Consider the following 18337-nt stretch of genomic DNA (forward strand, 5'->3'; position numbering starts at 1 on the left):
AACAATTTTAACACTGTTCCCTTAGACCAGAGGATAGAAGGGTACAACAACAGCTGGAGAACCACAGGCTGCTTCACTCTGCCTCAGAAGTAACCTCCTGCTATAGAACATTCTGAACATTTGTTACCTTTTAACATCCACTTTTCACTGGATTTACAGCACTAACCAATGCTGTGTGACCTGCATAAAATACAATTAAGCTGAAACATGGATCGGAGGAAATAATGTGCAATCTCCAGGCTGGGAAAAACCACGGTCCAGCATCTCATTTGCATTATGCTAAACCTCTGAAACCGTACCAGATAAGTCTGCAGTTTCACTTTGATGTCAGGAATCAATTTTTTTAGTCTTTCAAAACACATTTAAAAAAAAAAGGAAGAAAAAAAAATCTATTTACTTGTATTAATGCTGCATTCCAACAGCCAGGAAATCCAATCACAGTCAGCAGCAAGCCACAAGACACAGGTCAAATCCTTTTATCTCAAAGACCTCGGCTTACTGACCTGTAATAAGGTATTACAGGCAGCTTTCCTTTATCCCGTCTCAGCACAGCACCAGAAACACAATGGAGGCCGAAGGGGTTAATGTTTATACAGTACCAGACAACACAGTGTAGTAAAACAGTATTAAAAATATTTATCACCTGCAGATGGCTGACATTTAGGCGTGTATACATGTTCTTAATTTTACTAAATACCTTATTTTCCTTACTATAATCCTACCAAATTTTGCAATCAATGATTTATGCATCAGAATGAGCTGCTCATTTCTTTGTGCTGAGGTACAGAAAAACTGGAACCAACTGCAAGAGAGCACATCAAGACAGAAAACACAACGGGGATATATGTAATAGGGTCACAGTTCGCCAGCGGTGCAGGATGCCTGCTGTATTTTTAAAGCGGCAAACATTTACAAGGCAAAAACCACTTTAACAATACAGCCACTCTATGCAAGAAAGAGAACGCAAACTTGCAGAAATTAAAAGGTGTAAGAGAAGAGATGCAGCAGAGTTAGATGAGCTCCTTAATAACATTCAATGGGGCAGATGTATTAACCTGGAGAAAGTATAAGGAAGTGATAAACCAGTGATATGTGCAAGGTGATAAAGGCACCAGCCAATCAGTTCCAATATGTAAATTAACAGTTAGGATCTGATTGGCTGGTGCCTGTATCACCTTGCACATATCACTGGTTTATCACTTCCTTATGCCTTCTACCAGGTTAATACATCTGCCCCAGTGTTCTGACATATTGGGGGAAAAGTAATAGGGTGTGAGAATCAGATAGAGAGATTTTGGTAAAACTCTCCTGGTGGGGTTTTTTTTTTTTTTTTAAAGTGGCAATCATTTACATGGCAAAACCAGGTTGATTTTGCCATGTAAATGATTGCCACTTTAAAAAAAAAAAACACAAAAAAAACCACAGGAGAATTTTACCAAAATCACTTTCTGATTTTCACACCCGATTACATTTCCCCATTGTGTTGAGATTAGAATGCAGTAATAGATGAGGCTGGAGAATGATTTCCAAGTTACAGGCATTTGTTTAAATCAGGACTCTTACAATGGATTTTGGAAGCCCCTCAGTGTGGCCATTCGGTGGGGGTATTACCTGTAGTGAACTGCCAGTAACAGGAGAGTAAGCTTGATGGCATTTAAAATGTATTGCACGCTGTATGTGTAGTGTATGGGACTAGTTTGACAGAACCTTTAGCCAGTTAGGTACAAAACACTGCACACAATCAAACTGCTTCAACAGCTTCTTCTCTCTGCTCACAATTGCCAGTATTAATGGGCGACACTATATCCATATTTCTGCTAAGGTGAAACAGATTTTAAATTAATATACATAAAATAAAGATTTTATTTTTTTGTAGCCACACAAAGTTCATATGATATTAACACTATCTAAGGTAGGATACTACTAAAATGGAATAGGTGAAGTGTTTTAATTAACAAAGAAAGGAGAGAGTGTTCAAAAACACCCTAGATGTTTCTAAAAGAAGTGATTTCCCCTGTTACTAATGAACAGATTGGCTGCATTCTCATTTACACAACTCATTAGGATACTGTATGCAGGTGGCCCATTGATACACAGTTTCTGGGTATAAATTTGGCGTTATTCGATGGAACATCTAGGAAATTATTTGCGGAATGGGCGATTTCTGGAATTGCTCCTGGCAATCAGAGGGTCACCATAGGCAGTAAGAAACTATTTCTGACCATTAGTGCGGCAGCCTGTAAAACCATTTTACAATCATGGATCTTTTCCCATATCCCTTCCCTAACTTTGTAAAGGGAAATTGCTTAATATATATTTTAGATGGATTGGTTGGAAACACCTTTAGATAAAGAGAAGCTGGCTTTGCAATTTTTGGATTCTTGGGAAAGCTATGTAACTTCTCTTCCAGTAGATTTTGAAACACGGATTAGAGTCTCCATCAAGTATACAGAATGGCATGAGACTAGATTGCTGCTAGTCAGGGGTGTATCTAGGGGTCCAAGTGCCCCTGGCAAAGTAAGTAGCTGGCGCCCCCCCCTACACACATTTGGAATAAGTTGAGTATTGGAAATGGGGCATGGTCTTGTGGGGGGAAGGGCGTGGACACAATAGTACTTCCAATTCAAATTATGCCACACAGTAGTGTCCCTCATTCACATTACACCGCACAATAGTGTCTCGTATTCACGTTACACCATCCCTCCCCCCAAACCCACCTTTCCCACAGCCTGACCTTAAACCCCCCCCCCCCCCCCCCAAAAGCCTCCTCAGTGGTGCCTAACCCTAATCCACCCTTCCTAATCCCCCTACCTGCAGCCTAACCCTAGCCCTCCGCCCTCGCAGCCTAACCCTAACCCTCCCACGTAGCTTGCCAGTGGAGACTTTGGCACCAACTCGATCCAGATTTTGGCATTCTGCATCGCTACCTATGTTGGGATGCCAGCATCAGCATTCTGGGCAGTTTCGGGATGCTGGCGTCAGCTTTCCGACCGCCGGGATGCCAAATGCCGGTATCTTGACTGCATCCTCAATGAAATGCTAATGAGCTGCTGTGAGATGAGCCTTAAATGGATCCAGCCATTAACCAAACACCAATAGTTGGATGGTAGAAGTACTTCCTGTTAGAAAAAACATCAGGGTGCCATCAATTCCAAGATAAAATGATCAATTATATAATTAACTGATATAAATTTCCTTGAACATGGCCTTGAAATAGGTAAGATATGTATTTTCTTTATTACACTCAACAAGTTAAAGTTTTCGCTTACTTACTACTTACATCTAACATGCATGAAAATCGTGTCGTTTTAAAGGTACTACAGTCCCTTCTCCCAAACACTGCCACTTTTATATTATCTTCAACAACAAATAGATCTATGGTGGTCATTCCGAGTTGATCGCTAGCTGCATTCGTTCGCTGTGCAGCGATGGGGCAAAAAAAGGCACTTCTGCGCATGCGTATGCAGCGCAATGGCACGCGCGACGTACTATTACAACAAACAAAGTAGTTTCACACAGGGTCTAGTGAAGCTATTCAGTCGCACTGCTGACCGCAGAGTGATTGACAGGAAGTGGGCGTTTCTGGGTGTCAACCGTTTTCAGGGAGTGTTCGAAAAAACGCAGGTGTGCCAGGAAAAACTCAGGCGTGGCTGGGCGAACGCAGGGTGTGTTTGTGACGTCAAATCCGGAACTGAATGGGCTGAAGTGATCGCAAGCACTGAGTAGTTCTGGAGCTACTCTGAAACGGCACAATTTTTTTTTTTGCCGCTCTGCGATCCTTTAGTTCGCACTTCTGCTAAGCTAAAATACACTCTCAGTGGAAGGCGGCATAGCGTTTGCACGGCTGCTAAAAACTGCTAGCGAGCGATCAACTCGGAATGACCACCTATAGCACTGTGCTATATAACAATTGCTGTGTACCTGATGAGAGTCTGTTATTGCCGGCGCGGTTCCGGTGTCCGTCAGCAATGCACTGCACCAGTGATCAGACTAGTGTCCGGCAGCACCGCACTTGTAATCAGACTCACAATAAACTACAGTTCCCAGCAGCCCTTGCTGCCGGGAGCTCCCAGCAACAAGGGCTGCTGGGAGCTGTAGTTTATTTTGAGTCTGATTACAAGTGCGGTGCTGCCGGACACCAGCGCCGCTCCAGCAGTAACAGACTCTCACCAGGTACAGTCTGACAGTAATGCTATTATATCCTTTGGCCGCGGGTGGCACAGCCAGGTGGCGCCCCCTCCTTGCCTGGCGCCCCTGGCGAGTGCCATCCTGGCCAATAGGTAGATACACCCCTGCTGCTAGTGGACCCCTCCATAGTACTGGATCTTTTTGAGAAAGTGCAACTCCTTTAGACTCTGGGCTCCTCCTATTCCTGGTAGAAGGGATATTCTGATAACTGTTCAAACTATACCTTGATAGTAACGGTCTACCCAATCGGTTATGATTACATGTAAAGAGGGAACACTTATTGTTTATGATTATTTACATTACTATGAGCTATGGTAGACATGGAATTGTTTTCATATTCTTATTGTTCACACTTGATATATTTGATGTACGTGATGTGATGCTTTAGTAAAAGTCAAAAAAAAAAATTTATATATATATATATATATATATATATATATATATATATATATATATATATATATATATATATATATATATATATATATATATATATATATATATATATATATACACACACATATATACACACACACACATATATACAGGTGTTACATTTTAAGATCAGCCGGCAGAATACACAATTTGGAAACCTGCCTTCCTGCTTTGAAACACTGCTAATCCCAAAGTGTAGGTTTCATTATCTGGTGCATTTTTCAACAGTTTACTCTCAGTGGGACAGGTAATATAATTCTAAATTCCAAACCTGCATACCCACCTCCAAACAGCATTGGAGGTTGTGACATCTAAGATGGCACTTAAGTAATTCTGATATACACCAGGAGATGGCACACTCACTCTTCAGTAGACTATGTACAATCGCATTCAGAGGCACGTACATGGTAAATTGCCATGCGATGTATATCAAGGATTAGTCACTGGGAATTTTAGCAGGCAATAGATTATGGACTGCAGTACCTTCTAAGCTTTTACTGGACAGATGACATAAACCCATACCATAACAAGACACATTATAAAAGGCTGATTTTCCTGAAATCTCAATTAACAGCAAAAAAAACAAAAAACAAAAACGCAGTTTATATACATTAAACCACAAAACTCACTCGGTCAGACACATCTGTTTTTGGGCCACTGAATAACAAGCAAGAACATGCTCACAGTTTCACTATAGACATATTTAGAAAACAAAGGCACATTTGTCTACACACATGGGTTGGGGTATTTTGGGAACAGGTCTGGACAATGGCTCTAGACTAAAGGGCCCTACACATTGGCCGATCCGCTGCCGAGCTGCCTGATGGCAGATACGGGCGACGGGAGTGAAGTTTCTTCACTCCCCCCGTCACCCGGCTGCACTGAAGTGCAGGCAAATATGGACGAGATCGTCCATATTGGCCTGCATGTACAGCCGGCGGGGAACCAGCGATGAACGAGCGCTGGGCCGCGCACTGTTCATCGCTGGTGCCTCCACACTCAAAGATATGAACGGTATCTCGTTCATTTATGAACGAGATCGTTCATATCTTTGACGGATGTCGGCCAGTGTGTAGGGCCTATCAAAGTCAGTTAATGAGCTGCGTAGAAGGACATTCATTACCAGTGTTAGGAAAGAAAGTGGTGGTGTGAAGAAAAAAAAAAAAAAAGAAGAAGAAGAAGAAGAAGTAGTGACAGACTGGTGCCAAGAGAATAATCAATTCTTTGGTGGGATTCTTTTTTTAGGAAGCGACTAGAATGACAATTCCCTAACATGCAAATGCAAAAGCTTTTGTCTGCAGGAAATTAACCTACCAGTATGGTTTTGGAGAGCAGGAGAAAACTCAAGCACCCAGGGTAATTCCACGCAAACACATGGAACACATACAAACTCCACACATGTGACCTTGTGAACATCTAACCCATGGTCCCAGTATTGGTAGGCAGCAATGATTAAGGCAGAAAACTATTTAGGAAGACTGCATTCAACCTGCAGGACATACTATTGCACAAAGTATGAAGTCTGCTCATAATAACCTGTACAGAACCGATGCTAAAGCTGTATTATTACATTCTCCTGTAAAAGGCCAAAATTAGTTCACATAAAGCTGGATGTTATAGCAGGGCTCAACAAATACCAGTCGTAAGGTGTACAGCACACTATGAATTGGGGGCACGCGTGTGTGGCACAATATGCATTAGGGGCACGTGTGTGTGTGTGTGTGTGTGTGTGTGTGTGTGTGTGTGTGTGTGTCACACTAAGAATGGAGGGCCAGGGAAAGGCTTGTAGCAAAGTCTGATGGTCACATGTGATGGCCTATACAGTTTTTCATATTTTTTGGCACAACATCATTTTTGGGCCCTAAACTATTAAGCTGGCTCCTAGATTTTACACAAAATGTGTCAATCCCTGAGTTACAGCGTATCTAGTGTACAGATTGTATGACACACACTACATATCAGCGGTACACAGAACTGTTACTACAGGTGTTGCCACTCACATTTTCATTTACCACAGCAGCAGTTAAACTTGGACGGGACCTTTTCATAAAAGGAGCAATGAATGGAGTGAGTGAAGAGCGCTGTAGAGAGGGACACAAAGCAATTTTAGTTGTGCAAAGTTACTTTGACTTTAGAACAAGAATATCCCCAAGGTACAGTAATGTAAACTTTAACAGATACACACACAATACAGACTGGACATTTCCTTGTTACCATAATAAAATATCCTTACAGGACCTCTAGAAATAAAATGTGCACCATGAATGCAGAGTGCAGTTGTAAATGGGAGAACTTCTCTTCATTTAGAGCAATCACATCACTTGCCACTCCTCACAAGTCTTCAAGAATGTCCAACAGTAGTCATTAGTGCCCTTCATTGTGTCCCAAATAAGTCCCAGTACCGGACACTAGAGGGCGCCGACACACAATGGCTGGGCAGGAAAATTTCTCGCGTACCTGTTCGATGATTTATGAAATATTTCTGCCAAACCCGCAGGAGCCTGGTATACAAATAATGAATTTTTTATTGATTCCGGGCAATTTGCTGACAAATGAAGTCAGGCCGATACCTGGCAATAATAACACTGACCCCTCATTCTCCTGATTTGACAGGAAGGAGGAGGGAACCAAATATTTAGAATCACTATCTCTACACTGTATATTTTTATTACTAATTAAAGACACAGTTATACATTGTAATGTTCTATAGGATGCTCTGTCGAAAAGGAGCTACTTTTCAGAGATAGGTATTGTACACTGCCATTACCCTTCATGCTATAGACTTACCCTCTTCTCCCACGGCTTTAGCTTCACAGGTTTTCCCACCAGCTCATCTAAGTCCTAAAGAAATTAAGACAATTGTAAATACACAATTGACCCAAACTTACATAAAATACCCTGTGAAATCTATCCTTACATTAAGAGGAACTATGTCACTCCTGGGTGGGAATAACCCAAACAACTGATGTCACATGACTCAAAAGGGTCATGAGATGAAAGGTGTAAATGAAAGGTAAACAACCTGCTACAAGGATTGCCTCCAACTTCCTATAAACGTGATCTATATATTACTGCATGTAACTTTTAGTTGGCATGAAGTATCCCTTACATTCTACAGAACACAGCATATTTTTATAACACATCCTTTTAAAAGCATCCAGGAGCGTCATTATTTGATAAATGAAAGGTGATCACAAGGTGAACACTTGTTCTCTTTATCTGAGAAATTACTTTCCATGAAACATTTACTAGAATAAATATCTGCTGCATGTAAAGGACAAATGCAGACGTGAAATCCTAGTCTCTGGCTGGATTGCAAGTATCAGGGGGCCAGCTTGGCCTCGGTGGACTGAGCTACGGTTGTCCAGAAAAGCACAGGAGCCTGAAACTGTTTGTAGAAGATAACGTGTCGGACGACGGAGGCTTCTCCCCAGACAGATCTGCACAAACCCTGTACGTGTGACACGGCCCAAAACACTGCGTGCATGAGGCAGCACAGCCATTGTGCCAGCTAAATATTAATGCTGCCTCTGGGAGCCACCGCAAGCAGCTATGGACGGTTCAAAAGCATTAAGGAAAGCAAATTACAAACAGGATGTATTCTCAGGAGCACAGTGTGCGAGCAGGGAGGGAGAGCTAAACAGGGTGGAGGGGGGAGAAGGCTCCCCACAGGGACCTTTCTCGGCTGAACGCTCAGCGAAAGACTCCCGGTTACACCGAAAGGGACAGAAATTAGCATTTAAATTGGATAGAATGAGATTTTGTGGTTTTATTTTATTAATAAATATAAACCAGTTGTCAAAAGAGTGAAGAGAACAAGGGCATGGCGTTGGATAGAGAAACAAAACAGATTTACAATGGTCCCATAACGCCCACCCTAACATAGGGTGGCCATGCAGATGCCCGGAGGGCAGAGATCGCAGCATATTGACAAAAGTTTGCAGAATACATTGTGCCAAAACAACAGCACCAGTCTCACCAAGTCGTCATCTGTCTGGTCATAGCTGATGTCCGACAGAAAGGAACCGCATGACTCATCGACCATGGATTTCCTGATAAAGAAAACAAATGTGAAATATTCATCTGGCTCAGAGTTTCCATCACGGAGTGACCCCAATGGATATTAAAGAAAATGCCCAATCACATTTTGTATTTTTAATTAATTCTCCCCATGATTTGCAGATAAAAAAAAAAAAACCCCACACATTTAAAGCCATTAGTTTCTCTAAGCACAAAGAGTTACCATTGTAAAAGGAGGGTGTCCTAGGGCAGACTAGTTCAAATTCACATGACATGTCCTCGGCTGTTAAGTGCACAAGTGGATAGGAAAGAAAAGGTTTTATACTTTTTTGCAGTAGGCAGTAGAAAAGGGAATAGTAAATGGTCAATCAACTATGTGATAAAGGTCTGTGTGTGTCACACTATAAATTGGGGCCACTTGTGTGTACGAGTAGGGGGTGTGGTGGATTCACTATAAATTGGGGCCAGTCATGGCAGCAGAAAAGGGAAAAGTATATGGTCCGTCTAATATGAGCTAAAGGTCTATGAACACCAGGGGTCAGATTCAATTAGCGGACGAATTCCATACGGTGAACTCCGGTCTTCATTTTCAGTGTATATCACAACACTTTTGCCAAATAATTTAAACAGCTCAAGCAATACAATTACAAATGTCAAACCGTGGGCATTGCAGCAATGTTGTGTGGTAATTCTGCAGTGTGCAAATTATATTAAGTGCCTGCCAGAGTGTGGAAATTAACCACAAATATAGTGACAATTCAGATAGTAGAATAGTGTTAGTGCCCAAGAGCAATGGATAGGAGGCTGTTAAATGTGTCACAGGATTGAATTTGACAATTTTTATCAATGAGAAGAAAAAGAGATAGGTAACTAAGTATTTAAACAAATAATCATGTTTAGAGTATTTTAGGATACATTTAAATGTATTGTGACTTAGAACTGTACATATACAAGTAGGGAAATAAAAAAAAAAACACTTGCAACTCCATGCCCATGAAAGCACTACATGACCAGGACCCAAGGTACCTGAAGCAGCTACTGACCCCATACTGCCCCACTCGATTACTGCGATCTGTAGATGAAGGACTTTTAGCAGTACCTAGAATCTCCCGTAATTCATCTGGGGGTCGAGCTTTTAGTCATGCGGCTCCGACTCTATGGAACTCACTTCCCCGGACAGCGCGAGAGGCCCCAACTATAGAATCCTTCAAAAGTAGACTCAAGACTTTCCTTTTTACTCAAGCATTCCCATAATTGTCCCTTTAGTATCTCCATGCTTCTGTATTTTATGAAAATCTGTTCTGTACTTCATTATTTTCTGTACTATATTATGCTATGTATCTGTTAAGCGCCTCGAGTCCTATTGGAGAAAGCGCTATAGCATTAAATTATTATTATTATTATCTCCCAACTGCAGGTTCTAAAACCCCTTTCCCATCAACAAAACACCACAACATACCCATCATCCCATATCACTAAACCCATGTTTTTTTATTATTTTATTTCTTTTTTTAAGAGACAAGACCTGTTTTCATTGCCCATATGTTCATTAAACACATTATTCATTGGAAGGGTGTACCAAAGGCACTGCACTATGTCCTGGTATGTTTACATTAATAAAAAGGACAGATTCCTATTTTTTTGCTAGAGTTTTTCGTTCTCCCATCAAAACCTGCATTAAAGCAGATTTACTGAAAAGCAAAAGTAGCTCACAAAGCGGATGTTCCCTATGCTGCGGTTAACCTTGTAATAGTTTGATGGGCAAGGATATTAGATGCTTGGGGGTTTAGTCAGCTTTTCACAAATTAATAATACAAATATTCTAACTCCATATCGTCTATAGCCTTAAGCCGGGTACACGCTAGATATATTGGCCAATATATCGTTCTGGCGTGGATTGGAACAATATATCAGGTACATCGTCTAGTGTGTACCCATGACATACACGCTCAATGATAGGGCCGTCGGGAGATGTCGTTAGCGATGACATGCTGCAGAACCCCATCGTCGGACGCTGTATCGTCATGAATTATGTGCAGTGAAAGCTTTAATAGCAAAAAAAAGTTTAATAACTATAAACTAAATATCAAATAACTTTCTACCCGTACTTTACGTGACATACACATGTAATCGCGCTATACAAAGGGGAAACAGAAAAAGATGTACAGTTGCACTAATTGGATACAAATAGCTTAGTGAGAGATGGACACAGCACTGATGTGGCATGCAGACAGACAATGCTTTAAGTCTGTGCATTCATCTGAGTCACACAGAGACGCACAGACACTCACACAGGAGGCTATACAGCACCGGCCATGGGAATGGTGCAAGTTTCAATGGTGCGCCTAAATATGCAATGACAAAAATGCCTTAAGATGCTGCAAGTGGCATCTCAGCCGTTTGAAAAATCAGATGCAGCATCAGCATTCAGATGTAGGTGCAAAAGATGTAAGCAAAGCAGTGTCGGCTTCCACCTCTAAATCAGGCCCATAGACTCTATGGGAAGAATCATGGAACATTATTTTATTTTGCAGATTTCGTTTGATTTTCCCGTTATTTAACCATTAAACAAAAAAAAGAAAAACACACAAAAAAATAATAATTAATGAGCCATAAGCAGGATAGAAATGGCTAGGCTCACTGAACTAAAAAAAATAATAATACAGGTTAAGTATCCCATATCCAAAATGCTTGGGACCAGAAGTATTTTGGATATCGGATTTTTCCGTATTTTGGAATAACTGCATACCATAATGAGATATCATGGCGATGGGACCCAAGTCTAAGCACAGAATGCATTTATGTTTCATATACACCTTATACACAGCCTGAAGGTAATTTTAGCCAATATTTTTAATAACTTTGTGCATTAAACAAAATGTGTGTACATAGATACAATTCATTTATGTTTCATATACACCTTATACACACAGCCTGAAGGTCATTTAATACAATATCTTTAATTACTTTATGCAAAAAACAAAGTTTGTGTACATTGAGCCATCAGGAAACAAAGATGTCACTATCTCAGTCTCACTCAAAAAATTCCGTATTTGGATATGGGATACTCTACCTGTAATAATAAATCAAAATAAATAAATAATTTTTTTTTTTTAATAACCGTTTTAATGTTTGGTTACAGATGATAACGTGCATAGAATTAACATTCTTCAGTCCCATTTCATTATTGGGGGTATCCAATTAACCCCAAACTAATCGTTATGGTAGACTTACCGTTGATAACTCTAATTCTCCTAAGTCCCCCGGAAAACATTGGGATATGAGGTAGTGACAGCGGATTGGCACCAAACGATCAAAGCTTTCAGCCTCCCTGAATGCAACGGGCCTGTCTCTATATCCCCGCCTCCTGGCTCAGGCACATGAGTTGTTTTCCAAAGCTCAAGGCAGGAGCATCAGAGAGCCCTAACCAGGCGTGAAGAACACACATGCACCTACTTCCGTACAAGAAGGAAGAGGTTAATAAGTGAAAGGATCCTCAAATCAGGTGCATCAGGATGGGATCCCTGTGGACTTAGGAGAAATAGAGTTATCAACGGTAAGTCTACCATAACGATTATTTCTCCTGCAGGGTCCACAGGTTATCTACAGGATAACATTGGGATGTTCCAAAGCAATTTAGTGGTGGGGACGCTCCTGATTTGACAGGAGAATCCTTTGCCCGAATTCAGCGTCCTGTGAGGCAAAGGTATCAAAGGCATAATGTCTAATTAATGTGTTAACGGAAGACCATGTGGTTGCCTTACATATCTGTTCTGCTGAAGCACCACGTTGTGCTGCCCATGACGGACCTACGTTACAAGTAGAGTGAGCAGAGACATTAGCCGGAACAGGGAGATCAGCTTGAGAATATGCTTCTGAAATAGTCTTTCAAAGCCACCTCGCCAGTGTGTGCTTGTCAGCAGGCCATCCTCTCTTGTGAAATCCTTAGAGAACGAAGAGAGTGTCTGTTTTTCTGATGGTACTGGTACGATCCACGTAGATCCTTAAAGCGCGGACTACGTCCAACGATGCATCTCCTGCAGAAAAGTCTGGCCCTTGGAAGGCCGGGACTACAATTTCTTTGTTAAGGTGGAATTTAGAAAAAAAAAAAAAAAAAAAAAAAAGAAGAAGGAGGGTGACATGACAATGCTCCCTAAATATGAAACTCTTCTAGCTGAAGACGTAGCCAGTAGAAATGAGAACTTTAGCTGTCAACCATTTAAGATCCACTCATTTTCGTGGTTCAAATGGGGCAACTTGAAGGGCCTTTAGGACTAAACTTAAATCCCAAGGCACTGTAGGAGGAGCAAAAGGAGGGTGAATGTGCAGCATTCCCTGGAAAAAAGTGCGCACATACTGTAGGTTAGCAATTTTCGTTTGGAACCATACAGTCAATGCTGACACTTGAACTCTCAAGGGAGCCACCCGTAAACCTTTGTCCATTCCTGCCTGAAGAAAAACTAGGACTCAGGAAACTCTAAAAGACCTAGGGTCAAATTTTCGGTCACTGTACCAATGAATATAGGCTTGCCATATTCAGTGATAAATGTGAGCTGAGGAAGGATTCCTTGCTCTGAGCATTGTTTGAATTACCTGCTGAGACTTCCATCCTGAAAGCAGAAGGATTCTCACAAGAGCCATGCCATCAAAGACCGTGGATCCAGGTGCTTGTGATAGCAATGACCCTGACACAGTAGATCTGGACGTTAAGGGAGTAGAAATGGAGCATCCATTGACAGCATCTGCCGATCTGTGTACCAATGTCTTCTGGGCCAAGCCAGCGCTATTAGTATCACGGTGCCCCTTCCTTGTTTTGCCTTTCGCATCACCCTGCGATTGGTGGAAACACATAGGCCAGACGAAAGTCCCATCTCACAGACAGGGCATCAACAAAGATCGGTTTGGGATCCTTTGTTCTTGACCCATATGCAGGAACTTTGTTGTTCTGATGGGACGCCATGAGATCCATCTCCGGTAACCCCCACTTGTCTACCAGAATTTCTCTAACGTCCTAGTGGATGCTGGGAACTCCGTAAGGACCATGGGGAATAGCGGGCTCCGAAGGAGGCTGGGCACTCTAGAAAGATTTATGACTACCTGGTGTGCACTGGCTCCTCCCACCATGACCCTCCTCCAAGCCTCAGTTAGATTTCGTGCCCGGCCGAGGTTGGATGCACACTAGGGGCTCTCCTGAGCCCTTAGAAAGAAAGTATAGTTTTAGGTTTTTTATTTTCAGTGAGACCTGCTGGCAACAGGCTCACTGCAGCGAGGGACTAAGGGGAGAAGAAGCGAACTCGCCTGCTTGCAGCCGGATTGGGCTTCTTAGGCTACTGGACACCATTAGCTCCAGAGGGATCGACCGCAGGCCCAGTCCTTGGTGTTCGGTCCCGGAGCCGCGCCGCCGTCCCCCTTACAGAGCCAGAAGCAAGAAGAGGTCCGGAAAAACGGCGGCAGAAGACATCAGTCTTCACCAAGGTAGCGCACAGCACTGCAGCTGTGCGCCATTGCTCCTCATGCACACCACACACTCCGGTCACTGAGGGTGCAGGGCGCTGGGGGGGGGGCGCCGTGAGCTGCAATAAAAACACCTTGGCTGGCAAAAATACCACAATATATAGCCCCAGAGGCTATATATGTGGAAAATACCCCTGCCAGAATCCAGAAAAAGCGGGAGAATAGGCCGCGGAAAAGGGGCGGAGCTATCTCCCTCAGACACACTGGCGCCATTTCTCCTTCACAGATCCGCTGGAAGGAAGCTCCCTGGCTCTCCCCTGCAGTCTACACTACAGAACAGGGTAAAAACAGAGAGGGGGGGCACTAAATTTGGGCGCAATATATATATATATATATAATAAAAAGCAGCTATAGGGGACATAACTCAGTTAGTCCCTGCATTATATAGCGCTCTGGTGTGTGCGGGCATACTCTCACTCTGTCCCCCCAAAGGGCTTTTGTGGGTCCTGTCCTCATTCGGAGCATTCCTTGTGTGTGTGCGGTGTGTGCGGCTGTGTCGACATGTTTGATGAGGATAATGATGTGGAGGCGGAGCAGATGCCTTTAGAAGGGATGTCACCCCCTGCGGGGCAGACACCTGAGTGGATGGGCTTATGGATAATGAGAGCACGTATAGACTCCTTATATAAAAAAAAAAAAATCGACGACATGCCAAATGTGGGACAGCCGACTTCTCAGCTCGTGCCTGCCCAGGCGTCGCATGGGTCGTCAGGGGCTCTAAAACGCCCGCTACCTCAAGCAGACCCAGATGTCGACACCGATACTGACACCAGTGTCGACGATGATGAGTCAAACCTGATGCCCACTAAGGCCATTCACTGCATGATTGAGGCAATGAAAGAGGTGTTAAACATTTCTGATATAACTACAGGTACCACTAAAAAGGGTATTATGTTTGGAGAGAAAAAACTACCTGTAGTTTTTCCCCCATCAGATGAATTAAATGAAGTGTGTGAAGAAGCGTGGGCTTTCCCTGATAAAAAATTGGTAATTCCTAAGAAGGTACTAATGGCGTTCCCTTTCCCGCCAGAGGATAGGTCACGTTGGGAAACACCCCCTAGAGTGGATAAAGCACTCACACGTTTGTCTAAAAAGGTGGCACTACCGTCTCCGGATACGGCCGCCCTCAAGGAACCTGCTGATAGAAAGCAGGAGGCGATCCTGAAGTCTGTATATACACACACAGGCATTATACTTAGGCCAGCTATTGCGTCAGCTTGGATGTGCAGTGCTGCCGCTGCGTGGTCAGATAAACTGTCAGAAAATATTGACACATAAGACAGAGACACGATCCTGTTAACCATAGACCATATAAAAGACTCAGTCTTATATATGAGAGATGCACAGAGGGAAATCTGCCGACTGGCATCTAAAGTAAGTGCATTGTCCATTTCTGCTAGGAGAGGCTTATGGACTCGCCAGTGGACAGGAGATGCGGATTCAAAAAAGCACATGGAAGTGTTACCATATAAGGGTGAGGAATTATTTGGGGATGGTCTCTCGGACCTAGTTTCCACAGCAACGTCTAGGAAGTCAGCATTTTTACCCCATGTCCCCTCACAGCCTAAAAAGGCGCCGTTTTATCAGGTTCAGTCCTTTCGGACCCAGAAAAACAGGCGTGGAAAAGGCGGGTCTTTTCTGTCCAGAGGCAGAGGTAGGGGAAAAAGGCTGCAACAAACTGCAGGTTCCCAGGAGCAAAAGTCCTCCCCCGCTTCTTCTTCCAAGTCCGCCGCATGACGGTGGGGCTCCACAGGCGGAGCCAGGTACGGTGGGGGGTCGCCTCAAAAATTTCAGCGATCAGTGGGTTCGCTCACAGGTGGATCCCTGGATCCTGCAAATAGTATCTCAGGGGTACAAGCTGGAATTCGAGGCGTCCCCACCCCACCGGTTCCTAAAATCTGCCTTGCCGATTGCTCCTTCAGACAGGGAGGCGGTGCTAGCGGCAATTCACAAGCTGTATTCCCAGCAGGTGATAATCAAGGTACCCCTACTTCAACAAGGCCGGGGTTATTATTCCACACTATTTGTGGTACCGAAACCAGACGGTTCGGTGAGACCCATTCTAAATTTGAAATCCTTGAACACATACATAAAGAAAGAAATTCAAGTTCAAGATGGAATCGCTCAGGGCGGTTATTGCAAGCCTGGACGAGGGGGATTACATGGTATCCCTGGACATCAAGGATGCTTACTTGCATGTCCCCATTTACCATCCTCACCAGGAGTACCTCAGATTTGTGGTACAGGATTGCCATTACCAATTTCAGACGCTGCCGTTTGGACTGTCCACGGCACCGAGGGTATTTACCAAGGTTATGGCGGAAATGATGATACTCCTTCGAAGAAAGGGAGTTTTAATTATCCCGTACTTGGACGATCTCCTAATAAAAGCGAGGTCCAAGGAACAGTTGTTGGTGGGAGTAGCACTATCGCAGGAAGTGCTGCACCAGCACGGCTGGATTCTGAATATCCCAAAGTCACAGCTGGTTCCGACGACACGGCTACTGTTCCTGGGTATGATTCTGGATACAGTCCAGAGAAAAGTGTTTCTCCCGGAGGAGAAAGCCAGGGAGTTGTCATCTCTAGTCAGAGACCTCCTGAAACCAAAACAGGTATCAGTGCATCACTGCACGCGGGTCCTGGGAAAGATGGTGGCTTCTTACGAAGCAATTCCCTTCGGCAGGTTCCATGCCAGAATCTTTCAGTGGGACCTGTTGGACCAGTGGTCCGGATCGCATCTTCAGATGCATCGCTTAATAACCCTGTCTCCAAGAACCAGGGTGTCTCTACTGTGGTGGCTGCAGAGTGCCCATCTTCTAGAGGGCCGCAGGTTCGGCATACAGGACTGGGTCCTGGTGACCACGGATGCCAGCCTTCGAGGCTGGGGGGCAGTCACACAGGGAAGAAACTTCCAAGGACTATGGTCGAGTCAGGAGACTTCCCTTCACATAAATATTCTGGAACTAAGGGCCATCTACAATGCCCTAAGCCAAGCAAAATCCCTGCTCCTACACCAGCCGGTGCTGATCCAGTCAGACAACATCATGGCAGTCGCCCATGTAAATCGACAGAGCGGCACAAGAAGCAGGATGGCGATGGCAGAAGCCACAAGAATTCTCCGATGGGCGGAGAATCATGTACTAGCACTGTCAGCAGTGTTCATTCCGGGAGTGGACAACTGGGAAGCAGACTTCCTCAGCAGACACGACCTCCACCCGGGAGAGTGGGGACTTCACCCAGAAGTCTTCCAGATGCTGGTAAACAGTTGGGAAAAACCACAGGTGGACATGATGGTGTCCCGTCTCAACAAAAAGTTAAAAAGATATTGCACCAGGTCAAGGGACCCTCAGGCGATAGCTGTGGACGCTCTAGTAACACCGTGGGTGTACCAGTCGGTTTATGTGTTCCCTCCTCTGCCTCTCATTTCAAAGGTATTGAGAATAATAAGAAAGCGAGGAGTAAACACAATTCTCGTGGTTCCGGATTGGCCAAGACGAGCGTGGTACCCGGAACTTCAAGAGATGCTCTCAGAGGACCCGTGGCCTCTACCGCTCAGACAGGACCTGATACAACAGGGGCCCTGTCTGTTCCAAGACTTACCGCGGCTGCGTTTGACGGCATGGCGGTTGAACACCGGATCCTAAAGGAAAAGGGTATTCCGGAAGAAGTCATTCCTACGCTTATTAAGGCCAGGAAAGATGTTACGGCAACGCATTATCACCGCATATGGCGAAAATATGTTGCATGGTGCGAGGCCAATAAGGCCCCAACAGAGGAATTTCAACTAGGTCGATTTCTGCATTTCCAGCAAGCAGGAGTGGATATGGGCCTAAAACCAGGATCCATTAAAGTACAGATCTCGGCTCTGTCGATTTTCTTTCAAAAAGAACTAGCTTCAGTACCTGAAGTTCAGACTTTTGTAAAAGGAGTGCTGCATATTCAGCCCCAGTTTGTGCCTCCAGTGGCACCTTGGGATCTCAACGTGATGTTGAGTTTCTTAAAATCACATTGGTTTGAGCCACTTAAAACCGTGGATCTGAAATATCTCACATGGAAAGTGGTCATGTTATTAGTCTTGGCTTCAGCCAGGCGAGTGTCAGAATTGGCGGCTTTATCATGTAAAAGCCCTTATCTGATCTTCCATATGGATAGGGCAGAGTTGAGGACTCGTCCCCAATTT

At 43.8% G+C, this 18337-nt stretch overlaps 1 protein-coding gene across 6 annotated transcripts in view; it reads right to left on the reverse strand.

The window, feature by feature from the left end:
- LOC134944918 (rac GTPase-activating protein 1-like) overlaps positions 1-18337 on the reverse strand; it is a 220766-nt gene that overhangs the window by 134049 nt on the left and 68380 nt on the right. For all 6 annotated transcript variants that reach the window (XR_010181988.1, XR_010181987.1, XM_063933862.1 and 3 more), the window contains exons 5-7: positions 8603-8675; positions 7411-7464; positions 6624-6704 (exon numbers count right to left, since the gene is read on the reverse strand). Coding sequence is in view for 4 of the 6 variants with exons in the window: in XM_063933862.1 (XP_063789932.1) it covers positions 6624-6704; positions 7411-7464; positions 8603-8675 (208 nt within the window). In the remaining 2 variants the exon portion in view is untranslated. The remainder of the gene's footprint in view (positions 1-6623; positions 6705-7410; positions 7465-8602; positions 8676-18337) is intronic.

Source organism: Pseudophryne corroboree, chromosome 7 (genome assembly GCF_028390025.1).
Source record: "Pseudophryne corroboree isolate aPseCor3 chromosome 7, aPseCor3.hap2, whole genome shotgun sequence".
Taxonomy (NCBI): Eukaryota; Metazoa; Chordata; class Amphibia; order Anura; family Myobatrachidae; genus Pseudophryne; species Pseudophryne corroboree.